Raw genomic sequence first — 27,045 nt, forward strand, 5'->3', positions numbered from 1 at the left:
TTCTGCATTTGATTGAATATTCACCACAATTGATTCACAGCAAAAATCTGAAAATACTCTTTGATATCTATATCCACATACTTAAAAAGGATCTAATCAGAGGACCCATCATTTACCTCTGCAATTATGGTTTTAAACCAGTAAGAACAGATAAATTAAAAACAAATCATTTATTTGCTCTGTTGAGTTCTAATTATTTGACAAAGATTCAACTGAGCTATGAATTGACACAAATCTACAAGACAAGATCATCAAGAGTCTCACAGGTCACAGATAACTACAGTGAAAAGTGAAAAGCAGCAGGAAAGAAAAGGTTGACCTTGCAAGATGAAAATAAATGAGATAGTATCAGTGGAACATTATTATAACCCAACTTTTTGTGATTCAAAGGTTTCAGATTTCCTCACCCAGTCTAGGCAATACTGCTCCAGTTTGCTAATCTTAAACACAGTTAATAACAACTGCTTCTGAAATACTGATATTAAAATTATTAAGGGCTCTTTCCACTTTCTCAGTTGATGGTGTTATAAGAAGAGAGTATCTAAAAGAGATTTACACCATAAGACCATATGACATAGGTGCAGAATTAGGCCATTGGCCCATTGAGTCTGCACCCCCATTCAATCATGACTGATCCTTTTTCTCCCCCTCCTCAGCCCCACTCCCTGGACTACTCCCCATAACATAGAAACATAGAAAACCTGCAGCACAATGCAGGCCCTTTGGCCCACAATGCTGGGCCGAACATGTACTGACTTTAGAAATTACCTAGGGTTACCCATAACCCTCTATTTTTCGAAGCCCCATGTACCTATCCAGGAGTCTCTTAAAAAACCCTATCATATCTGCTTCCACCACTGTTGCTGGCAGGCCATTCCACGGACTCACCACTCTCTGCGTAAAAAACTTACCCTGACATCTCCTCTGTACTTACTTCCAAGCACCTTAAAACTGTGCCTTCTCGTGTTAGCCATTTTAGCCCTAGGAAAAAGCCTCTGACTATCCACACCTTTGATGCTGTGTCCAGTCAAGAATATCTCAAGCTCTGCCTTAAATACGCTCAACAACCTGGCCTTCACAGCTGCCTGTAGTAACAAATTCCACAAATTCACCACCTTTTGGCTAAAGAAATTACCCCACATCTCTGTTGTAAATGGAGGCCCCTCTATCCTGAGGTTTGCCCTCTTGTACGAGACTCCCTCCCCCCCCCCCCCCACCACAATGAGAAACATTCTCTCCACATTTACCCTGTCTGGGCCATTCAACATTCAAAAGGTTTCAATGAGATTCCCCCCTTGTCCATCTAAACTTCAGTGAGTACAGCCATCAATGATAACACTTTCATTCCAGGAATCATCCTTGTGAACCTCCACTGAACCCTCTCCAATGCCAGCACATCTTTTCTCAGACGAGGAGCCAAAAACTGTTCATAATACTCAAGGTGAAGCCTCACCAGTGCTTTATAAAGCCTCAGCATCACATCAATCCTCATATAATCCAGATCTCTTGAAATGAATGCTAACATTGCATATGCCTTCCTCACCATCAGCTCAACCTGCAAGTTAACCTTCAGGGTGTTCTGCATAAGGACTCCCAAGTCCTTATGCATCTCAGATTTTTGGATTTTTTTCCCTGTTTAGGAAATAGCCTGCACATTTATTTCTACTACCAAAGTGCATGAGTATGCATTTTCCAACATTATATTTCATTTGCCATGTTCTTGCCCATTCTCCTAATCTGTCTTTCTGCAGACTATCTGCTTCCTCAGCACTATCTGCCCCTCCACCAATCTTCCGATCATCTGCAAACTTGGCAACAAAGCCATCAATTTTATCATCTAAATCATTGACATACAGTATAAAAAGAAGCGGTCCCAACACCAAACACTGCGGAGCACCACTAGTCACTGGCAGTCAACCAGAAAAGGATCCTTTTATTCCCACTTGCTGCCTCCTATCAATCAGCCAATGCTGTAACCATGCCAGTAACTTTCCTGTAATACCATTTCAAAGGCCTTCTGAAAGCCCAAATATACAACATACACTGCATCCCCTTTATCTATCTGACTTGTAATCTCCTCAAAGAATTCCAACAGATTTGTCAGGCAAGATTTTCCCTTAAGGAAACCATGCTGACTTTGTCCTATCTTGTCCTGTGTCATCAAGTATTCCATAACCTCATGCTTAACAATTGATTACAGCATCTTCCCAACCACTGAGGTCAGGGTAACTGCTCTATAATTTCCTTTCTGCTGCTTTCCTCCTTTCTTAAAGAGTGCAGTGACATTTGCAAAGTTCCAGTCCTCTAGCACCATGCCAGAGTCCAATAATTTTTGAAAGATCATTACTAATGCCTCCACAATGTTTATCGCTACCTGTTTCAGAACCCAAGGGTGCAATTCATCTGGTCCGGGTGACTTATGTGCCCTTAGGTCTTTCAGGTTTTTGAGCACCTTCTCCTTTGTAATTGCACTCACTTCTCTTCCCTCACACCCTTCAATACCTGGCACACTGCTAACATCTTCCAGAGTGAAGACTGAAGCAAAATACTCAGTTCATCTGCCTTTTTGTCCCCACATATTATTTCTCTAGTCTTATTTTCTAGGGGTCATATATCCGATCATCTTTTATTTTTTGCATACTTGAAAAAAGTTTTTACTATCCATTTGCTGACAGTCTAACTGCACACTATCTTTGCTCGTTTACCATCCGTCCTATCCTGAGTCCCTTCACTCCAGTTCCCACCCCCCCGCCTAATTATTTTAAACCCTCCCCAACAACTCTAACAAACCTGCCCATGAGAATATTGGTCCCCTTTGGGTTCAGGTGCAACCCGTCACTTTTGTACACGTCATACCTTTGCAAAAGAGATCCCAATGATCCAAGAACCTGAGGCTCTGCCCCCTGCACCAGCTTCTCAGCCATGCACTTATCTGCCAAATCATCCTGTTTCTACCCTCACTGGTGTGTGGCACAGGCAGCAATCCAGAAATTACTACCCTGCAGGTCCTGCTTCTCAGCTTTCTACCTAGCTCTCTAAAATCTCTTTTCAGGACCTCTTTGCTTTTCCTTCCTATGTCATTGGTACCAATTTGTACCGAGACATCTGGCTGCTCTCCCTCCCTCTCCAAAATGTTGTGGAGGCGATCCGAGATGTTCCTGACCCTGGCACCTGGGATGCAACATACCATTCGGGTGTCCCTTTTACATCCACAGAATCTCCTGTCTGTTCCCTTGACTATTAACTCCCCTATCACTACCATTCCTCTCTTCTCCCTCTTTCCCTTCTGCACCATGGAACCATGCTCAGTGCCAGTAAGCTGGTCTCTGTGGCATTCCCTTGGGAGGTCATCCCTCACAACCGTATCCAAAGCTGTATACTTATTATTGAGGGGAATGGTCACAGGAGTGCTCTGGGCTAACTGTCTATTCACATTTTAATTTCTCCTGACAGTCACCCAGCTACTTGCCTCCTGCAACTTAAGGGTGACTACTTCCCTGTAAATCTGATCGATTATCTCCTCACTCTGCTATACAAGCTGAAGGTCATCCAGTTGCTGCTCCAGATCCCTAACATAGTCTTCAAGGAGCTGCAGCTGGATGCACTTCACATAAATGTAGTTCCCTGGGAGACTCTGGGTTTCAAAGACACCAAAGTCCGGCATGCAGAACACATAACAGCCCTTTACTACACTGGGTACAGTAAGAGAAATAAAAAGGGAGCTTTAACAGGAACTTACCCACAGCCAACGCCTCTTCCGAGCTGAAGCCTCCTTTGAGCCAAAGCCTGACACTCAGCACTGGCCTACTCCCAACAATGGTCACCCCGCTTGTCCTTGTGTACTTTTAAACAAACCTCGCTGACCTGCGAGAAATCTCATTGCTGCGGCCTTCTCCTGCTGCTGGAATGAGCCTGAACACCTGGGAGGCACCTTGTCACTGTGGCCTGCTCCTGCCGCTGATTGGGCCGCCAGCAAACTTAATTTGCAAGTAAGGAATTTTCATATCTGAATTCTTGTCAGAGAGTTCCGTAATTTAAATTTTCATGCAGGAGTACCAAATCGTGGAACTGACCCTATTGTCAAAAAGCAATCTTGGATCATGTTCATTTGCTGGCTTATTTCCATCCTTCCCTGGTTTTACTGGGATTACATGAACCCTTTCATTTCTGCTCTGCTTTTTTAGCTCAATACCTTCTCTATTGCTAACTTCCCATTTATTTTCCCACCAAGGCCATCTGGATCAGATAGGACATTATTATTAATTCTGCCTTATCCAATCTATTGACCAAGCCAGGGAAATCATTTTGTGCTCTACCTGGCATCATTCCTTTTCAAATTTACTCAGAAATCGTTTGATCAAAATGAACTGGTAATGAGACTTTTACTACTATGAGAGACTAATTAGATGGTGCAAGAATTACCTAATTCCTGGTTCTCCAATCCATAATGAACTCTGAATATGAGAAATAGTGCTGGTTCTTCAAGGAACACACATATTCATTATGCTGTGGCCAAGTCACCATTACAGAGTAGGAGAAGAAAGGACATGAAAGCTACAGTAAACATTGATTCAGTAGATAGGGGAGAAGGCGGCTTTGGCACAGCCACATGAATGATTGCAGGAAGGTACCTTGCTTTCCTGTGCCAGGATTAAGGCTACGGGACATTTTGGAGAGAACTTATCTATGACAATAGTGTAATGTAGGTAAAAATGAAGAAGTTCTGTAGGAAAGTTACAAGGAGCTGAGGATGAAATTGAAAAACACAAGTTAAAAGACAATAATCTCCTAATGACCACTAATCTCTCACACCAGTACAGACAGAAATTGGAGATGAATGAAAACAAAGGTATGACTGAAATGATGGTGCTGGAGGAAAGAATATATATTCCCAAGGCTCTTGTGACATGGGAGTTATACAAACCAGACAGGTTATGTTTCAAGAGGCTTGGAACCAATATCCTTATAGGAGCTTGGTGCAATCACTGGGGAAGTTTTGCACTAGTTCAGCAGGGTGCGAGAGTTCAAACCTTTCTACCAACTTGAATAGAATTTTTCCAGAGATAAAAAAATTGAAGGCAGGGCAGTTGATTGATATAGTCTGTATGGATTTCAGAAAAGCTTTTGGTAAGGTCCCACATATGAGCCAGACCCAAATAGTAAAATAGCCATGGGATCCAGGGGAGATTTGCAAATTGGATCCAAAATTGGATTGGTAATAGACGGCATAGGGTAATGTGGAGCATTGATTTTATGAGCTTGCGACCTGTGGTGTTCCACATCGATTAGTGCTATGACATTTCCCGATTGATATAGCACATTAACAACTTGGAAATGAATTTAGGAGGAATGACTTGTAAATTTCCAGATGATATAAAAACAGGTATTGTCATGAAATTAGCTGGGCACAGTCATAGGCTACAAAATGATATCAATCAGTTGATAAGATATGTGCAACAATAGCAGGTGGAATCTAATCCTAGTAAATGTGAAATGATGCACTTTAGGAATAATGATAAGACATACACAATGTGTGGAAGGGCCCTAAGGAATAGGGAGAAACAGAGACTTCGGTGTACAAGTCCTTGAATTCCTGAAGAGGTCATTACAGGTAGATAATGTGACAAAGTAAACATGTGGGAATGGGTAAACTCTTTTTCTTTTTAGATATTACACATTTGATTAATATATTTTTCAGTGAAATCAAGAGAGTATTTGGGGGGGGGGGAGGTGAGATAGGTAAACATCAAGGGAGCATGCCAAATAGAACCAGTTCAGTATAGACAAAGCGAGAGTACAGGAATACAAGCACTATCAGTGAAGATGAAGTACAGAAACCAGGGCCTCGGTGAGTGGAAGCTAGCATAGGAGCCAGGACTCTGGTGAGTCAAAGAGTATGGACACCAGAGTCCCAGTGAGTTAAAAATGGAGTGTGTAAACAGGGGCAATTGTGAATGGAACAGAGCACAGAAACCAGGTTCCAGTGATCCAAATGCTGAGCTGTTGGGTTTTCTAAATAGCTGGATGGCAGATTATCAGGGTACACTTGGCTTCATTCGGTGAGAGAGAGGATATAGAACAGGTAAGATATGGTACAACTTTACTGAAACGTTACCTGGGTATAGCAGTCATGAGACTGGGTTTGTTTACCTTACAGAGAAGATGTTTGAGAAGGGCCCTGATTACAAAATTATGAAGTGCATAGACAAGGAAAATAGTAAGAAACTATTCACCATGACAGAGGTGTCTAAAACGTGTTATAGGTATAGGAGAAGCAGAAAGGGGTTTAGATCTGACAAACATTCCCCCCCTCCCCTCAGAGGGTGGATGGAATCTGGAAGATAACTATTGGGGAATGGAGGCTGTGTTGGTAAATAGGATTAGTATAGATTGATATTTGATGGTCCACATTGATGTGGTTGACCAAAGATTCCGTTTCTGTGCCATATGACTCTATGGTATTTTACTACATTCAGGGAACTTGCTCCATTTCACACATGCCCATCAACTGCCCTTTCATTCTTTACAGTAATTCATGGTGGCCATCTTACTAACATCTTTGAGACATGGGAGGAAACCTGAACATCCAGAGGAAACCCACATGGTCACGTAGGGAATGGACATCACTCAAGGTGAGGACCGAACCCAGGACTTTGAGGTGCAAGGCTGCAGAACTAACTGCTGCTCCATTGTGCCACTATTGACTGCTAGCTTAGACACTTTTATCTTAACGCTTCTTGTTCTGAATGTTTCCAATTAAGGAACTGCTCAATCTCCCTTCTTAATATCAGTCCTATTAATATCAAAAGCTTTTAATATTGCTGCAGTTTCTATTGCATTCATCCAGTCCCGAATTACATTTTTAACAAAATGTTTCTCAATATTAAGACAGAATTTCAAGTATCTAAGTAATATTCTATTGAAGATGTCAGTTTCTGACTGAGTAGGTGCAATTTATAAGACTAACTGACCTTAACAGCTGATACTAAAAGCAACAGCCAACCGGATAATTAATCATGTTTAACTTTCAAGTGAGTGCAATGCAACAATTCATTACATTATAAATTGAATTCTGCTTATACTAATTCGTTACTCTATCACTTGCAAATTTTGCAAAATCAACCACTTACAACAGATGTCACTGTATTTTTGTATATAATATCATGAATTTTGCACAGATAGTGATAGTGGGACAAATTGGATTCATAGCCATAGCAGGGTGAATTAAACAGTAAATTCTTGTGTTCAATAAAATTCACAATGAAAGAAAGAAATTGAAAATTGCTGTCAGAAAGAATTTGTTTATCCACAACTGTCTGCTACTACAGTTTTCACTGACAGATTTGGTTTGGGAATCTTTTCAATGTTGTGAACTGAGGGCAGCTGTAGGTACAAACTTTAACCCCTAGTAAAGCTTAGGTAGGTGTATTCACAAGTAAGTGAGCTTTAAGAGCAAAACACGTTATAATTATTGATAGGCAACCCTTCTGGCTCTGAAAATCTAATATGCATGAACTTTTGTTCCTTCAAGAGTCAATCAATGTGGACATTTAACTGAAATTTCCATGTTTAAATTTCTTTTCTCTCACCTCCTTTAACTTTTTTATCTTATGCTTCTTTTCAAAGTTTTATTTTGTTTTTGTTCATAATTCCATTACATGCAAATTAAATCCAATATGCACTCCAAAGGGTACAAACTTTTTGTGGAATACTGCTTGAGGAGAATCTTCAAGCCAATAAGATATTGTATATTTTAACTGCTGCTATGCCTTTATATTCTGTCAAATGGCTTAACAACTATAGTATTAACACTTCCATTGTAAATATTTGCAGACTAATCCTAAATGATAAATAATTGTCATCTGATAATTGTAAACAATTGTCATCTGATACACAAGATACTAAAGGATTACAAAACAAACACAAGATCAGTGTTAAAAAATACTCCCAAAAATCTTTTGCTTATTTCAATATTGCAATTTGAAATAATTTAAAATGTCCAGCTGTGTTACAATATCCCAAAATGCTCTATCCAACTACTACAAGTCCAACAATTACTGCTAATATTGTGTGACCAAACAAAAATATCCAATTGATAGGGGCCTAGTTGAACGCTGAGAATAACTATGAAGCATAATCATTAAATGGATGCTGCATTTCATTCTGGCAAGAGTGAATTCCCTATGAACATTTGCTATTGCATCTATTATTTGCCAACTATCACTTTAAGATGTATCAGTGAAACAAAACAGTGGATAAGATTTTTAAAAATTAATTAACAGTAAGTTGTGTCTTAAAATGGAAAATTTGCATTTCTATTTTACACATGTAGGAAATACATTGTCAGCAGTAGAAAAATCTTATACTGTCAACTTGCCTTTTTCTAAAGAAGATATTAGACCAGGACCATACTAGACCAGGAAAAGAAGTGTTTTAGAACCCTATTAGTGTAAAATATGGATCGCTGCATTTCTTTTCTCTCATGCTTTTTTGGAAATTTGAGCACAGTGTAAATATTGACATTTGCTGCTAATATTTTATTGAGCCCTTAGAGACAACTTAAATTTTCTTGGCTACATAATCTAAATGTTAGAAAGACTAATAATTAATCAACTTTTTCAGCTTCTTCCTTAAACAAATTAAGGCTGGCAATATTGTGAAATACATAACTTTCCCTTTTCTCAAATAATTTTGGTTTTAACGATTTCATGCTTATGCTAAAGAAAGGATAAATTTGAGGAAAAGCTTTTGAAATACTTCTCCATAATTGAGCAATGAAGAGGACTCATGATTTAGCAGCATGAGAGACTATTTTCTAAAAATAAAGCATTGCTTTTGCACAGTCTTTATTGTTCAATATATAATTTTACGTACATTATGTGTATTTTCTTTACCTGGGCCTGTGATGGTGCTGCAAGCAAGTTTTAAATTGCACTGTATCTCACCACACTTAAGCACATGGTAACAAATCTGACAACTTGATTTCCATTTCCCATGGTGAGCTTTCCAAGGCCTACATATACAGTCAGGTCCAAATCATGGACACATCTATAGTTTAACATTTAATCAGTTCAACACAATTGATCTCATTTCTGATTTGCTTCCCTGGTTTTGCTTCGCTAAAGTACTCACCCCTGTGTGAAAGGACAGCAATTCAATCCAATCAATTTACCTTGAACTAAGAGTCATAGTGAGGTAACTGCCTCCACCCACTCAGGCAGTGTTTCTAGATTCTAACCACCCTCTAGGTGAATAAATTCTTCCCACATCCTCTTTGAAATTCTTACCTCTTAGTCTAAATCTATGATCTCTCATTTTAGATACTTTCTGCTACAGAGAAAAGCTTCCTGCTACCTACAGGGCAAATAATTATACATCCCTTTATTAAGCCTCTCTTCAGCATCCTGCACTTCAAGGCAAACATCAGCCCTTGTTGTCTCTCTACATAACTAAAATGCTCCACACTAAGCCACACTCTGATAAGTGTCCACTATAGAGTGGCAACAAGATCTGCATACAATGCTCCATTTGCACCCCATCAACATTTTATAAAATTGCACCATAATCTCAGTACTGTTATATTCTAGGATGTAGTACAAGTTTCACTTATGCTTTCTTTACCACCTTATATACTTGCTTTGCCACCTTCAGGCATTGTAGAATGCACACCAATGTCTCTCTGTCCATCAGTACTCCCTAGGGCCCTACCATCTATGTCCAACAATTATGGGTCTTCCCAAAGTGCACACCTGACACTATATTAGGATTAAATTTCATCATCTGTTGCCTTGTCCATCTTACTAATTCATTAATAACATTCTGTAGTCTAGAACTACGATCCTATCAACAATGCCACCAATGCGCATATTATCTGTGAACTTACATTACCAACCAAATTATTAATGTCCATAATAAAGAGTAAATGTACCGACATTGATTGCTGCTTATGCCGGTCCAATTACAAGATCAACCATACACCATTATGCTCTGCTTCCTATTATCAATTTAACCATATAACAATTACAGCATGGAAACAGGCAATCTCAGCCCTTCTAGTCCATGCCAAAGGCTTACTCTCAGCTAGTCCCACCGACCTGCACTCAATTGGATCTAATTTGATAACTTGACACAGATCCCATGGGCTTTTGGACCTGTTTAAATGTGATAAATCAAGTTTTCAAAAAATCTTAAATAAACAAATTATTTGGATGCAGGATAGGCTCCCCAATCTTACTAGATTTTCCATTCAAAACATCTTCCAGAGAAAAATGTTCACTGAATAAAGTTCAAAGTGGATGTAGCTTATTGGCATTCTAATATCATGTCTGCTATTCAATTTATAATTCAAAGGAGTACGTCACTGTGCTGGAGTCTATTTTAAGGTCGATATAGAAGCACAATCTTGCATCAAAAACTAACAGCAGATTATTTTACCTAGACTCTGTGCAGCATGAAAACAAGCCCTTCGGCCTAACTGGTCCATGCCAACCTGGGTGCCCAACAAGCTCGTCCCATTTGCCCACCCTTGGCCCACATCCATCTCAGCAGAGAGGCGGCATAGTGGTTAGCACAACCCTTTACAGTAAAGGCGATCTGGGTTCATTTCCCACTACTGTCTGTAAGGAGTTTGTAAATTCTCCCCTGACTGCGTGAACTTCCTCCGGGTCCGCAATCCAAAGATTTACTAGTTGACAGATTAATTGGTCATTGTAAATTGTCCCATGATTAGGCTAGGATTAAATCGGGGGAATGCTGGCGGCGTGTCGCGAAGGGCCTATTCCGCGCCGTGTCTCAATCAATCAGTAAACAAACAAACCCTTCCTATCCGCTTATTTATCCAACACACACAAAATGCTGGAGGAACACAACACGCCAGGCAGCATCTGTGGAAAAGAGCACAGTGACGTTTCGGGCCGAAACCCTTCGGCGGGACTGGAGTAAAAAAACTGAGGAGTAGATTTGAAAGGAGGGGTGGGGGAGAGAAACGCCAGGTGAATCCTGAAGGGGTAAGGATGAAGGAAAGAGCTGGGAAGTTGATTGGTGAAAGAGACAGAAGGTCATGGGAGAAGAAAAAAGGGATGGAACAGCAGAGGGAGGCGATGGGCGGGCAAGGAGATAACATGATAGAGGGAAAAGGTGATGGAAAATGGTGGGGAGGGAGAGAAGTATTATTGGAATTTTGAGAAATCGATGTTCATGCTATCCGGTTGACGGCTACCCAAACGAAATATAAGGTGTTGTTCCTCCAACCTTGCCCGCACATCGCTTCCCTCTGCTGCTCCTCCGCCTTTTTTTTGCCTTCCATCTCTTTCAGCAATCAAATTCCCAGCTCTTTGCTTCATACCCCCTCCCCCTTCCGAGTTTTACCAATTGCCTGGTGTTTCTTTACCCCATCCCACCTTTCAAATCTTCTCGGCTTTTTTTTCTCCAGTCCTGCAGAAGGGTTTCGGCCCGAAACGTCGACTGTGCTTGTTTCCATAGATACTGCCTGGCCTGCTGAGTTCCTCCAGCATTTTGTGTGTGTTGCTTCTATTTCTAGCATCTGCAGATTTTCTCTTATTTCATCCGTTTGTTACAGAAATTGGCGCGAACGCAAAATCCGTTGTACACCAGGCATTATGTCCTCTTAACCCCTCCCCACCTCCGCTTCCAACTTAGTCCTTCCCTTCTTCAGTCCTGAAGGAGACAGTTGGAAATGGACAACTGGATCAGGCAATGAAATAAAAAGCTTGCTCTGCTCCAACAGTAAAAATAGCCCCAGACGATGTACAAAACACATGCGGCCACTTACCCATCCGAAACGATCCCCTCTGCAATTTCACAAACCAGTACAAACAAGAGTATAAAAGTGAGGATCCATCGCAAATTATGTCCAGGAAAATGTAACCACGTGCTGTGATGAATGTGGACCTTGGAGCTCTGACTTCCCCAGCCTTTAAATCCAAAACATTTAATTGAGAAGTTTACATTGACAGTGCTGCAAACATATACATAAATAATGTTGTCCAAAGTAGCCGGATCGAGCTTACCGATGAATAATATAGGGAAGGTGATGAAGAGCAGCAACACATGTGGGACAACATTCAAAGCGTCCACGAAACAGCCGTTGTTGAGCACTCCCCTGTCCACATTGTAGGCAGCCGTGTCGTTGTCGTTGCCACAAAAAGACAAGGACATGGTCGAAGTGGGACTCTGGTCAAAATCGTACAGAGGGATAAAGGGCAAGCTTTAGAACATATTCAGGGAACCATTACGTAAACGATCCCGGAGAAAATAACCCGGGAGTCCTGAGTGGGAAGGACTTTTAACAAGCTGTCAACCTTGCCGGCGAGTGAGCGTGCAGATCCATTTCTCTCATGACATCAGTAGTTCGCGCTGATAAAACGAGAACAGGGTCCTGCTTTAAAAGACTGCAGCAGCGGCTCACTTCTGCAGCCCTAAGCAAATCTAGCAGCCGCTCACAGTTGGCCAAACGCGCATCGATGAAAGAGTGAGCAGTGCAGTCTGTAAAGAAAACCAGCCCAATACGTGATTCATGCGACATTTTCATAATTACTGTTTAAAACCGAAAACTTTATTCAGTAATTCCCAATCGACTTTCGCGCATACACACACGAAACAAGTGTTTTATTTTAAACGCGCGCTCTGCCGTGTAGTTACTTTGCAATACGTGTCCATTTATCTACCTGAACAACTTCATTCACCTTCCTGTACCGGAAAAGAAATCTTTTTACTTCGGAATGATTTGGACTTTCTTGAAAAATGGTTAACATATGTTTTATCCACATGCACATATGATGATGTTCAGGCTGAATAAAACATATTCTAACAATTATAAATATATGTAGATAAAGCTAGAATTAAAATTGGTCAGAATGTAGAGGTAAGATTTAGTGCAGAGGTGTGGGCTGCAAGTGAACAGACAGAACGGTCAAAGTTGGGGAGATGCTGCAAATGGAAGTGGAAATTTATGCTGATAAAGAGATTAAAGATAGAAACTGGCCTCAGGGTCAAATAAAACACCAATATTATGAACAGTCTGGTCAGTCACAGTTGGTGATTAAATGAGGATTAAAATCAGCGGGCACCCAATTGATTGTATATGGAGGTCTGAAGACTTTCATGTACCTATTTAAATGGGAGGAAATTTCAGCTGGGGCAAGAATTGATGCTAAAGGAACAGCCTGACAACAAAGTAGTGAAGAGGTTGACAGAACTTAGACTGAGTGAGAGCAAGGTGTTGGGAAGTTCATACGGAACCTGATGCCACCCTTTAAATGATACCAGTAAGCAATACTGTCTGTTATAGATGCGAAATAAAATGAGGCCCGAAAACCTACTAAGGTAAAGGTAAGGGATAGAAATGGGAAGGCTGCTAATTGTTTCAAATTCACTTAAATAATGTATTTAAATTGTCTACCTTATTTTATTTACCTGAAGCTCAAGATGAAATTCATCTCCTAACTTTCTAATGGGTGCCCCCTAATGTTCATCCCCATTGCCATATTGAACAATTTGACACTTTGTTTGATCAGTTTCCTATCTAATCCTGAAAATGACACATCAGTTTTGAATGATATTATGATTTTTTCTTAGTGTGTCTCTACTTTGTTTATTCTTCCACTGCAACACCATAATAATTATTCATTTAAGCAATACTAACCTGTTTTGAAACATAATTAACTGATGCTTTTATAAGCGATTACATTTTGTTCTACTTTTATTATGAAATGCAAATGGAGAAAAAGACAATTGCAGAGAATACTACTAAGATTAAAAGCAACAGGAGAGACAATACAATAAATCAATAAACTGTGATTGACCAGTGTCAAACTTATTATTAAAAGCCTGTACAAGACCAAGATCCTCAAACATTACATGCTGTGATGATATGATAGTTTATATCATGGACAATAAGTTTTGAATTTAGTCATCTTGGTATAGTGCAGGAAAAAGGAACAAGGATGAATATACAGCCTGAAATGTTTAAAAGTAAGTGTCCTACTCTAGGAATATTTGATTAAAGCTAGTGTGAGGGAGAATAAAAAATAAACATGAATAGTTTTAAATCTTTGTTTATAATTATGGGCAGTGATAGGAGCAAGTGGTACCAGAGAGAGATAAATAAAACAAATCATTTTGAAGTTGCAAAGACAATTTGGGTGCCCTGATATGAGGAAAATTTAGTTTTGAAACTGGATTTATGCACATTTTCCAGGAAATTTCTTCTATTTTTAATTCCATACTACCCATGGCATCCACTGCAGATTAACTTTTGGCTTGTTCTACTTCCTTTTCCATAATCAGCTCTTAAATGACACCTTACAAGATCAGCTTTCATTTTTAAGTGCCAGCTTCTGTCTATGACATCTTGGCCTTTCATTGCATAAATGGTTCCAGGTTCTGTTGTTTATGATATCCTGCATTTCTTTTCTACATATCAACATTTCCTCCTATAAAACACAGAGAAGAGGGGAAAAAAAACATTTGCTTCAAACCTGATCGTGGAAAGCTTTGACTTAATTTTTAAATTTTATAGATTTTTTATAGTGTGACATCAGCTGTTTTATTTTTGTTTAAAACTGTGGAACCACCTAACACTATCAAAACCACAATAAATGGTGCCCTCTGTATTATTCCTCTGACATATTCCATTGTTAAGTTTACCAGGATAATCTTTATTTTTTTTAAAATGGGGCTCACATTGGTCTTGAGCACTTTCTCTTGATACAATTGTAATTATTTTGCTCCATTGGTTTTGAGATCCATTGTCAGTCTCTTTTCATCATCCCCACTGTAATATCCTTACTATTTGACATTTTAATGTATTTTGCTGTATCTCTGTGATTCCATGATTTACAATAGTCCCTGGCTTATGCTTGTTTTTCATTCATTTTAGCTGTACATTGTCCCTTACCTTTCCACTTTATTATGTCTGTATTCTTGGCACCTGCTGCTATAACAATTAATTGGCTCCATCTCACTTTAAGTTGGATTTTGAACAATTTTCACCATACTGGCTGTTTTTCTTTTGATCCATCAATAGATTTGCATGACCTATTGTCGACAATTTCTGTCACATTGCATGGAAGACTGTTCTACCATAAGCTGTTCTGCATTTTCCCTTTACAAGGTAACATCAAACTTGACAGTAAAATGAATTGTATTGTACATTTTTTGTATGAAGTCATGACCTTTCTGAAATACATTCTTAATTAAAGCAGTAGCAAAGGTTGAGCAATTACAGTGTAACAATTTCATAATGTAGCAAGCAATAATGTTGGCAAAATGACCAACTTACATTTACATTTCAGTCTGACAGCTACTCTTGTGTTAGAATCAGAAATAGTTGAAATGACATTATGGGAAAGGTAAGCATCAGTACATGATAATTTAACAACATATTCTGGAAATAATTGCGTGGACTGAGAAAGTACAGACATGATCATTCAGAATATAAAAGGTTTTATTCACATATAAATGCAGTGTCCAATATCCAATTAAATTTAAATGAAGTTCCATATTATGCTCTTCTGGGAATTTTATATATCTTTCCTTTGGGAGTTGCATTTAAACAACATGAATTTGTACAAAGCTATGATGACAGTTTGCTATGATTTTAGAAAACATTATCAAAGAAGAGAGGGAGAGAGAGAAAGAGTGGGGGAGGGAGGGGAGAGAGCGAGAGGGAGGGCAAGAGACAGAGAGAGAATGAGAGAGAGTGGGGGAAGGCGAGAGAGAGAGAGAGGGAGGGGACAGGGCGTGAGAGAGGGAGAGAGGGAGGGGGACAGGGCGCGAGAGGGGGAGAGAGGGAGGGGGACAGGGCGCGAGAGGGGGAGAGAGGGAGGGGGACAGGGCGCGAGAGGGGGAGAGGGAGGGGACGGCATGAGAGGGGGAGAGGGAGGGGATGGCGCGAGAGGGGGAGAGAGGGAGGGGGCACGAGAGAGGGAGGGGGAGCGAGAGAGGGCGCGAGAGAGAGAGAGAGGGCGAGAGAGAAGGCGTGCGAGAGAGAGGGCACGCGAGAGACAGAGGGGGGATACAAGAGAGAGAGGGGACACGAGAGAGAGAGAGGGCGCGTGAGAGAGAGAGGGCGCGTGAGAGAAAGAGGGCGCGTGAGAGAGAAAGAGGGCATGTGAGAGAGAGAGAGAGGGGCGTGCAAGAGATAGAGGGTATGCAAGAGAGAGAGAGAGAGGGGCGTGCGACAGAGAGGGAGAGAGGGCGCGCGACAGAGAGGGGGGGTCACGAGAGAGAGGGAAATGGGGTGTGAGAGAGAGGGAGAGGGGGCGCCAGAGGGAGGGAGGGAGGGGCATGAGAGAGAGAGATAGTGTGAGAGAGAGAGAGAGAAGGTGGGGAGAGGAAGGGGAAGAGTTGGAAAGAGGGGACTGGGTGATAGTGAGTTGGAAGATAGAGGGTGGGATAGAGAGAGAGTGGGAGGGATAGAAAGAGAGGGGGATAGAGAGAGGGGGAGAGAGAGAGGGAGGATAGCGAGAGGGGGATAGCGAGAGGGGGATAGCGAGAGGGGGATAGCGAGAGGGGGGATAGCGAGAGAGAGGGATAGAGAGAGAGAGGGATAGAGAGAGGAGGATAGAGAGAGAGAGGGGATAGAGAGAAAGAGAGGGTAGCGATAGAGGGGACAGAGATAGAAGGGACAGAGAGAGAGGGGATAGAGAGAGAGGGATAGAGAGAGGGGATAGAGAGAGAGGGGGATAGAGAGAGAGGGGGATAGAGAGAGAGGGGGATAGAGAGGGGGGATAGAGAGAGAGGGGATAGAGAGAGGAGATAGAGAGAGAGAGGAACAGAGAGAGAGGGGATAGAGAGAGAGGGGGATAGAGAGAGAGAGGGATAGAGAGAGAGAGGGATAGAGAGAGAGAGGGGATAGAGAGAGAGAGGGGATAGAGGGGGGATAGAGAAAGAGGGGGATAGAGAGAGAGGGGGGATAGAGAGAGAGGGGGGATAGAGAGAGAGGGGATAGAGAGAGGGATAGAGAGAAAGGGGATAGAGAGAAAGGGGATAGAGAGAAAGGGGATAGAGAGAGAGGGATAGAGAGAGAGGGGATAGAGAGAGAGGGGATAGAGAGAGGGGGGATAGAGAGAGGGGGGATAGAGAGAGGGGGGATAGAGAGAGAGGGGATAGAGAGAGAGGGGATAGAGACAGAGAGGGGGATAGAGATAGAGAGGGGTATAGAGATAGAGAGAGAAAGAGGAAGAGAGAGAGAGGGCTAGAGAGTTTGAGTGTGCTGTGGTGTATTTAATATTTCAATAATATTTGAGTAGTATTTTAAATAAACAGATTAAGGAATCTTTGTTTGTTTACATAATTCGTTGTGGGTCATTTTTGAAAAGTTTGTGAATGGCATACATCATTATACCATCATGTCATAGGTTAGCACCTGACTAAAGTGAAAACGAAGTGGACAAAACACTTCTCCTGTGTTTTTCTTTCGATTAGTTTTTGGAGTTACAAAACATAACAGTGGCGATGAGGAAGTTTTAAAACAAACCCGTGATGTCCACCTACCTGTTGAAGCTCAGTACATTTATTTTCTTCAAAAGGGCAGAGAGAAAGAAATGTTCGAGTTTAGGAAAAAGCACAGCATGCTTTATCTTTGGAAGGGGAGAGAAAAGGTTGAGTCAGAAAATTTATGCATTCATAAACAGTGAGTACCAGATGATTAAAAAAAATAAACAAAGAAAAGCAGAAAAGCTGTTAACATCAGGGAGACAGACATGTTCGATTGCACAACAGATAACTGGATGATGTATCCTGGTTGATTTGAGCAGTATTTTGAAGCAAATGATATCCCCAATAAAAAGCAAGAGCCAGTGTTACTGAATGCAATAGGTGGAAAAGCAACAAGTTTGCTTAGAAGATCAAGTGCTCCAACCAAACAAGCTGAAATGAACTTTGTCAACATTGTGAATGTAATGCAGGAACATTTGGAACTGAAGCCATTGTTGATTGCGGAACACTTCAGGTTTTATAAGCAGAATCAAAAGGAGATGGAGTCCATTTCAGCTTATGTGGCTGAATTTAAGAGATTGTAATGGCTCGATTGGCTCAATGATACACTGTGTTATGTTTTGTAACTTGAAAACATTAAACTAATTCAAAGGAAGACATAGTATTTTGAAATATGGTCTAACTTCAACTTTAAGCAAGGCACACATATATCATGTGGTAGCATGATGATGTATGCAATTCACGTGTTTCTGCATCTGAAGAATAATGATTTATTGAAAGGAACAAGAATGTTTAATCAAACAATATACATACAAGATTACTCAAATATTACTGAAATATTAAATACACAACACACTGAGAAATCATTTAGTTTGAGAAATCTTACAAGGAAGCATTCAAAAACGCCTCCTATATGAAGCAGAAATTACATCTAAAAGAGCAGTTGAAATAGCTGTATCAATGGAAACAGCAGACAGACTCACAATCAAGTTGAGGCCAGAAATTAAAGTCAGCACGACCAAAATTACAACTTCTAACTAGAAAGCTGCCTAGATAAACAAATGGGGTTACCATTGTGGCAGGGCTCACATACATCAGACCAATGCAGGTTTAAAGGCAAATACAACAAAGTAGGACACAAACAACGAGCATGTTGGACAAAATGGACTGCACAGGGAAGGTAAAAAGATAAAAAGCCAAGTAGCAGTTTCAAAAAGAGCACTAACCTACATGTTGCTGATGAAAAATCCCTGACAATGATGAGAGTAAAACAGGACTGGGCACTCTTTACAATGTGATTTGCAATGGGAAAACAAACAGAAGACAGTCAATATGGATTACACAAGAAGTGAATGGCAAATTAATTAAAATAGAATTGGACATTGGCTCAGCAGTTTCAGTTATTCCACAAAATGAGGTTGAATGGCATGTCAAAAATGCTGTACTAAAGCTTGCATATATCTAACTAAGAACTTAAACTGGAGAAAAGGTAACTCCTATGGGAATGACATTTATAGCAGCGAAATACAACAACCAACAAGCCACATTGGGTTTGTATGTGGTAAAAACAGGAGGGCAGCATTATGGGGGCATGATTGGATGAGACAACTACAACTTGCTTGGAGATCTATCTATCGTTTTCATGACACATCCCCTGCAATAGATTCAACTAAAAGCAAATTAAGAAAGATTCTTGATGATGCCACAGCAGTATCAAGGATGGCATTGGAAAACTCAAACATTTCAAGGGTAAAATAGTGTTAAATGAAACTGCCATGCCTGTGTTTTACAAGCCCACCTGGTTCTTTATACCATCCATGATAAGAGTGGCCAGTGAGCTAGATCACATGGAGGCTGAAGGAAATCCTGTCAAAAGTCCAGTGGAACCTGTGGGCAATGCCAGGGGTCACAGTAGCCAAGAATGATCGGTCTGTTGGGATATGTGGTGAGTTTAAGGTCACCGTCAACCCAATACTGAAAGTAACTCAGGTTACTTCTGCCCAGGATGGAGAATATCTTTACAAACCTTTCCGGAGCAAAAGATTTCAGAAAAGTGGATTTCCCTGAGGCCTACCTACAGATATCCAAAGTGTTTCGTCACCATAAACACAAAGGGCTTTATCCCTATAATTGGCTTATTTTAGGAGCAGCGTCTGCACCTACACTCTGGCAGAAAGCTACCGACCAGGTGCTTCCAGGCTGCTCAGGCAGCCAGTGTTAACAGGATAACATAATTGTGAGGACGACAAGTAACATCTCCAAAGTCTCAAGACAGTATTAAAAAGTTTAGAATTTTATGGTCTCAGAGCACGATGCAACAAGCGTAAATTCTTTAAACCAAGCATCATTGATGCACAAGAGTGTTGAGAAAATTCAAGCAGTGGTGGATGCCCCAGGGTCAAAGGATGTATCACAGTTGTGGTCCTTTTTAAGATTTGTCAATTACTATAACAGGCTCCTGTCAAACCTGGCTACTGTGCTCCTTCTCTTGAACTCATTATGATAAACAGGAACAAATGGCAATGGACAAAGCAGTGTGAGGTTGCTTTCCATACAGTGAAGGAAATGGTGATATCAGACACCGTACCTACACATTATGATCCACAATCTAGTGATGCTTGCCTGTGATGCCTCACTTTATGGTAGAGGTGCAGTCATATCACATGTTATGAGTGATGGAAGTGAACACTCCATTACCTTTGCATCATGTTTCCCTACCGCTGCAGAGAAAAATTACGCACAGATTGACAGAGAGACCTTGAGTCTGGTTTAAGGTGTAAAACATTTCAACTAGTACTTTTATGAGAGAGTTTACCGTCATCAGTGATCATCACTGGTGCCCATTTTCAATCTACAGAAGGGTGTTCCACTAACACAGCAGCACAGATGCAAATATGGGCTCTGTTTCTTGGAGGACTCAATACAAGATTAAAATTCAAGAGGACAACTAATCATGGAACTGCTGATGGATTGTCCTGTTTACCCTTGGAAAAGGAAATACCTGAAAAATTTACAAAGAAGGACACTCCTTGACATATTCTCGCTAATGCAAAATGAGAGTCTCCCTATTATGGCTGAGATGATCAAAAGGGAATCTAGAAAAGACCCCACTTTGTCTCAGGCAACTCAGATTGGCTGGATCTGCATCAGAGTTCCCAGTTCTCCCATTCCCCCATTTTTTACTAGCTCCAGGCTGAACCTGTCCTTGATGGGAGTTGCCTAATACGGTATTGAGAGTTGTTGTGCCATCCAAGCTGAGAGCTAAAGCGTTGGGGGATCTACATGCTGGTCACCTGGGTGTGGTTAAAGTGAAGTCATTGGCTCAAAGTTCTGTCTGGTGGACTGTGATAGATCAGCAGATCGATCAGCTGGCCGTGCACTCTTCAGAATGCCAAAACATCCTGAAGATACCAAGAGCAATGTCTCTCCATTCCTGGGAATGTCCTGCATTGCCATGGCAGAGGGTTCATGTGGATTTTGCCAGACCATTTTTGGCTACAAATTTCTTAGTAGTAGTGGATACAACTACAAAGTGGCCAGAAGTGTTCCCAATAGTCTCCAATACAGCTTCGCACACTGTTGATGTGTTGAGAAGCCACTTTGCAAGGACTCGTGTCCAGAACACATAGTCAGTGACAATTGACTATAGTTTGTGGTGGAACAGTTTCAGTCATTCTTAAATATTCTTACACCTGCATCACACCACCCAGCTACAGACGGCTTAGCGGAATGGTTTGTCCAGAGGCTAAAGCATGCACTATGAGCAATGTCAGCAGAACACACTATTCTAACACTGAATCAGTAGCTCACCAACTTTCTCCTTGCATATCGCAATGCAGTACGCTCTACAACCAACAACTCAAGAGCTATGCTGTTCCTAGATTTTACCCTGCACTCATTCTTGGATCCCCTCAAACCCAATCTCAGAAGGAGTGTGCAGGACAGACAGCTGAGACAAATTGAGAGCTCCTCAAACAAGGAGGTTTGATATTTCAGTCCTGGCGAGGAACTACAGAAATGATCAAAAGTGGATAGGAAAAGAAACGGACAGAATTGGACCACTCTCCTACACAATGGACTGATGCCACCTGGAAATGACGCATTAGTCAGTTGAAGAAAGCAGTCAAATGTAAGAGAAGAAAAAAATCCAGAGCTGTCAGACCCACTTCCAGCAGGCCCAGAGTCAACTGCTACAACTTTACCCCAGAGGAGGCCCCAGAACCTGAGATTGTATCACAGACACAACTCTCAGCTGCTAAGCAGAGTGACCACCATCTCCCACCCCGCTTGTCAGGAAAGACTTTATCCCACAAGAGTAAGAAATCTTCCACAACAATTAAATCTTGAGGCTTGAATGGGATAATTTGAAATTTACTATGTTGGGGATGTTTATATACTAGTTGTATTATATAGTATATTCTCTCTCTATATATATTTTAACATACATACAGTACTGTGCAAAAGTCTTAAGCACATGTAAAAATTATGTAAAGTGAAGATGCTTTTAAAAATAATGAAATGAAAAGTTTCTAATTATCAAATCATTTACTTAAAAGAGCAGCAAACAGTAACAAACTAAATCAAATCAATACTTGATGTGACTACCCTTTTCCTTGAAAACTGCATCAATTCTCTTAGGTACGCTCATGAGCAGTTTTATAAGAAAATTGTGCAGTAGGTTATTCCATCTTGGAGAATTTGGAATAGTTCTTCTACAGAATTTGGCTGTCTCACTTGCATCTCTCTCTTCAGGTAATCCCAGACAGCCTCAATGATATTAAGATCAGGGCTCTGTGGAGACCATACCATCTGTTGCAGAACTCCTTGTTCTTCTTTTCATTGAAGGTAGTTCTTTATCTCCTGGGCTGTGTGTTTGGGGTTATGGTCCTGCAGCAGAAAGAAGTTGGATCTGATCAGACTCCTCCGGGATGGTATTGCGTGATGGATAAGAACCTGCTTGTACTTCTTAGCATTGAGGATTCCATTAATTTTGACCAAATCACCAACTCCATTTGCAGAAGTGCAGCCCAAAGCTTGCAGGGAACCACTGTTGTGCTTCAAGGTTGGCTGCAGATACTCATCCATGTAGCGCTCTCCAACTCTACTATGGAAAAACTGCTTCCTGTTTAAGCCAAAAATTTCAAATTCTGACTCATTGTTCCAGAGCACTTGCTGCCATTGTTCAGTACCCCAGTACTTATGTTTTTGTGCGTAGGCGAGTCTCTTGGCTTTGTTTCTACTTTGGAGGAATGGTTTGTTGGCAGCAACTCTTCCATGAAGACCACTTCTGCCAAGATTTCTGACAGGAGGGGTCTGCTTGAGTTCGTGTGGTTTCTGTAGATTTACAGCTGAGTGTAGTGCTGGAGTTCTTCTGGTTTAGAAGGCATGCCATTTGGATGTATCTCTCATCTGCTGTGCTCAGTCTTCGTGGCTGACCACTTTTTTCCTCGTCCTCAAACTTCCTCGTTTCTTTGTGCTTCTTCAGAAGAGCTTGGACAGCACTTCTTGAAACTCCTGCCTAACACAAAATTTCTGCTTGGCAGAGACCTTGCTGATACAGGATGACCATCTTTTTTCTTGTTGCTATGCTCACTCTTGCTATGGCATAAGGATTGGTGATTGAAAGATTAAACCATCACATCAGCTCACCATTTAGTTTGGCTGTCCTTTACCCAATTTGTGCAGGAGAGAAGGAGGGAGAAGAGAAATGCGGTAGTCGTAGGGGATTCCATAGTCAGTGGAATGGACAGGAGATTCTGTGAGCCTGATAAAGACACCCGCATGGTGTGTTGCCTCCCAGGTGCCAGGGTAAGGGATGTCTCGGATCAGGTCCTGAATATCCTGAAGGGGGAGGGTGAACAGCCAGTTGTCTTGGTACATGTTGGTACCAATGACATAGATAGGACAAAGGAGGAAGTCCTGAAGAGAGATTTCCAGGAGTTAGGAAGGAAGCTGAGAAGCAGGGCCTCCAGCATAGTAATCTTGGGATTGCTACCTGTGCCACGTGCTAGCGAGGGCAAGAATAGTAGGATCAGGCAGATGAATGCGTGGCTGAGAGACTGGTGCAGGGGGCAGGGCTTCAGATTCTTGGATAATTGGGATCTCTTCTGGGAGAAGTATGACCTGTTCAAAAAGGACAGGTTACACCTGAACCCGAAGGGGACCAATATCCTGGTGGGAAAGTTTAATAGAGCTGTTAGGGAGGGTCTAAACTAATTTGGCAGGGGGATGGGAACCGGAATGACAGAGCGGAGGAAGGGGAAAACAGAAATAAATCTATGATAGTGAGCAGTAAAGATGTCAGGAAAGACAGGCAGGTGATGGGGCAATTTTGTAGCCATTGGGATAAGTCGCAGTGCAATAAAGTTGCAGTGAAATCAAACCGAAAAGTATCAAATACTGGTCTTAAGGTGTTATACTTAAATGCACGCAGCATTAGGAATAGGGTGGATGATCTTGTCGTACAGCTACAGATTGGCAGGTATGATATTGTGGCCATCACTGAGACGTGGCTAAAGGATGCATGTCTCTGGGAGTTGAACATCCAATACACGGTGTATCGGAAGGATAGGAAGGTAGGCAGAGGGGGAGGCGTGGCTTTATTGGTAAGAAATGATATTAAATCATTAGAAAGAGGTGATATAGGATCGGAAGGTGCAGAATCTTTATGGGTTGAGCTAAGAAATAGCAGGGGTAAAAGGACCCTGATGGCAGTTATTTATGGGCCTCCAAACAGCTGCAAGGATGTGGACTACAAATTACAACAGGAAATAGAAAAGGCTTGTCAGAAGGGCAGTGTTCTGATAATTGTAGGGGATTTTAACATGCGAGTGGATTGGGAAAATCAGGTCAGCACTGGATCTCAAGAGAGAGAATTTGTAGAATGTCTGTGAGATGGCTTTTTAGAACAGCTTATTGTTGAGCCCACTAGGGGATCGGCTGTACTGGATTGGGTATTGTGTAATGAACCGGAGGTGATTAGAGAGATTGAGGTGAAGGAACCCTTAGGAGGCAGTGATCATATCATGATTGAGTTCACTGTGAAATTTGAAGAAGAGAAGCCGAAATCTGCTGCGTTGGTATTTCAGTGGAGTAAAGGAAATTACAGTGGCATGAGAGAGGAACTGGCCAAAGTTGACTGGAAAGGGACACTGGCGGGAAAGACAGCAGAGCAGCAGTGGCTGGAGTTTAGCTGAGAAGTGAGGAAGGTGCAAGACAGGTATATTCCAAAAAAGAAGAAATTTTCGAGTGGAAAAAGGATGCAACCATGGTTGACAAGAGAAGTCAAAGCCAAAGTTAAAGCAAAGGAGAGGGCATACAAGGAAGCAAAAATTAGTGGGAAGACAGAGGATTGGGAAGTTTTTAAAACCTTACAAAAGGAAACCAAGAAGGTCATTAAGAGGGAAAAGATTAACTATGAAAGGAAGCCAGCAAATAATATCAAAGAGGATACTAAAAGCTTTTTCAAGTATATAAAGAGTAAAAGACAGGTGAGAGTAGATATAGGACCAATAGAAAATGATGCTGGAGAAATTGTAATGGGAGATAAGGAGATGGCAGAGGAACAGAACGAGTATTTTGCATCAGTCTTCACTGAGGAAGACATCAGCAGTATACCGGACACTCAAGGGTGGCAGGGAAGAGAAGTGTGCGTAGTCACAATTACGACAGAGAAAGTACTCAGGAAGCTGAATAGTCTAATGGTAGATAAATCTCCCAGACCAGATGGAATGCACCCGCGTGTTCTGAAGGAAGTAGCTGTGGAGATTGCGGAGGCATTAGCGATGATCTTTCAAAAGTCGATAGATTCTGGCATGGTTCTGGAGGACTGGAAGATTGCAGATGTCACTCCGTTATTTAAGAAGAGGGCAAGGAAGCAAAAAGGAAATTATAGACCTGTTAGCTTGACATTGGTGGTTGGGAAGTTGTTGGAGTCAATTGCCAAGGAGGAGGTTACAGAGTACCTGGAGGCATATGACAATATAGGCAGAACTCACCATGGATTCCTTAAAGGAAAATCCTGCCTGAGAAACCTATTACAATTTTTTGAGGAAATTACCAGTAGGCTAGACAAGGGAGATGCAGTGGATGTTGTATATTTGAATTTTCAGAAGGCCTTTGTCAAGGTGCCACACATGAGGCTACTTAACAAGATAAGAGCCCATGGAATTACGGGGAAGTTACATACGTGGATAGAGCGTTGGCTGATTGGCAGGAAACAGAGAGTGGGAATAAAGGGATCCTATTCTGGTTGGCTGCCGGTTACCAGTGGTGTTCCACAGGGGTCCATGTTGGGGCCGCTTCTTTTAACATTGTACATCAACGATTTGGATTATGGAATAGATGGCTTTGTGGCTAAGTTTGCTGACAATACGAAGATAGGTGGAGGGGCCGGTAGTGCTGAGGAAATGGAGAGTCTGCAGAGAGACTTGGATAGATTGGAAGAATGGGCAGAGAAGTGGCAAATGAAGTACAATGTTGGAAAGTGTATGGTTATGCACTTTGGCAGAAAAAATAAACGGGCAGATGCAACGGGACTTGGGAGTCCTTGTACAGGATACCCTTAAAGTTAACCTCCAGGTTGAGTCAGTAGTGAAAAAGGCGAATGCAATTTCTAGAGGAATATAGTATAGGAGCAGGGATGTGATGTTGAGGCTCTATAAGGCGCTGGTGAGACCTCACTTGGAGTACTGTGGGCAGTTTTGGTCTCCTTACTTAAGAAAGGATGTGCTGACGTTGGAGAAGGTACAGAGAAGGTTCACTAGAAAGATTTCGGGAATGAGAGGGTTAACATATGAGGAACGTTTGTCCACTCTTGAACTGTATTCCGTGGAGTTTAGGAGAATGAGGGGAGACCTCATAGAAAGATTTTGAATGTTGGAAGGCATGGACAGAGTGGATATGGCAAAGTTGTTTCCCATGATGGGGGAGTCTAGTATGAGAGGGCATGAATTAAGGACTGAAGGGCGCCCATTCAGAACAGAAATGCGAAGAAATTTTTTTAGTCAGAAGGTGGTGAATCTATGGAATTTGTTGCCACGGACGGCAGCGGAGGCCAAGTCATTGGGTGTATTTAAGGCAGAGATTGATAGGTATCTGAGTAGCCAGGGCATCAAAGGTTATGGTGAGAAGGCGGGGGAGTAGGACTAAATGGGAGAACGGATCAGCTCATGATAAAATGGCGGAGCAGACTCGATGGGCCGAATGGCCGACTTCTGCTCCTTTGTCTTATGGTCAATTTGATTACTTTCTTTGACAAAATACAAAAATTACTCTGTAACATTTAATTTTTTGGAAAATAATTGTTTGGAAGTCTAACATTTTCTCTTTTCTACTGACACACTAATGCAGAAGACAAAAAAATAGACATTTAAAGCAAATTTTATATGAAATATCTACGGTGCCTCATTCTGTTGTGTGTGTGTGTGTGTGTGTGTGTGTGTGTGTGTGTAGGAGAAGGAAAACTCTGATCTCAATCTCTGTTTCCTTGCAGCTATACTTATTCATGGGGAAGACTTCGGGAGTAAACCCTGAGGGAACAATCTGGAGCTGGAGTCCCTAAGGCAGTCCTACATGGAGTTCAAT

The 27,045-nt window shown here is 41.5% G+C and overlaps 1 protein-coding gene across 3 annotated transcripts in view; it reads right to left on the reverse strand.

Annotated features, from left to right (window-relative positions):
* Positions 1 to 27,045, reverse strand: part of abcc8 (ATP-binding cassette, sub-family C (CFTR/MRP), member 8) — a 181,210-nt gene that overhangs the window by 146,463 nt on the left and 7,702 nt on the right. For 2 of the 3 annotated variants that reach the window (XM_063061994.1, XM_063061995.1), the window contains exons 2-3: positions 12,030 to 12,192; positions 11,792 to 11,933 (exon numbers count right to left, since the gene is read on the reverse strand). In XM_063061994.1, the coding sequence (XP_062918064.1) occupies positions 11,792 to 11,933; positions 12,030 to 12,192 (305 nt within the window). Of the gene's footprint in view, positions 1 to 11,791; positions 11,934 to 12,029; positions 12,383 to 27,045 lie in introns of those variants that run through there. The other variant, XM_063061996.1, reaches the window with a different exon arrangement.

The sequence above is a fragment of the Mobula hypostoma genome, chromosome 11, assembly GCF_963921235.1.
Source record: "Mobula hypostoma chromosome 11, sMobHyp1.1, whole genome shotgun sequence".
NCBI lineage: Eukaryota > Metazoa > Chordata > Chondrichthyes > Myliobatiformes > Myliobatidae > Mobula > Mobula hypostoma.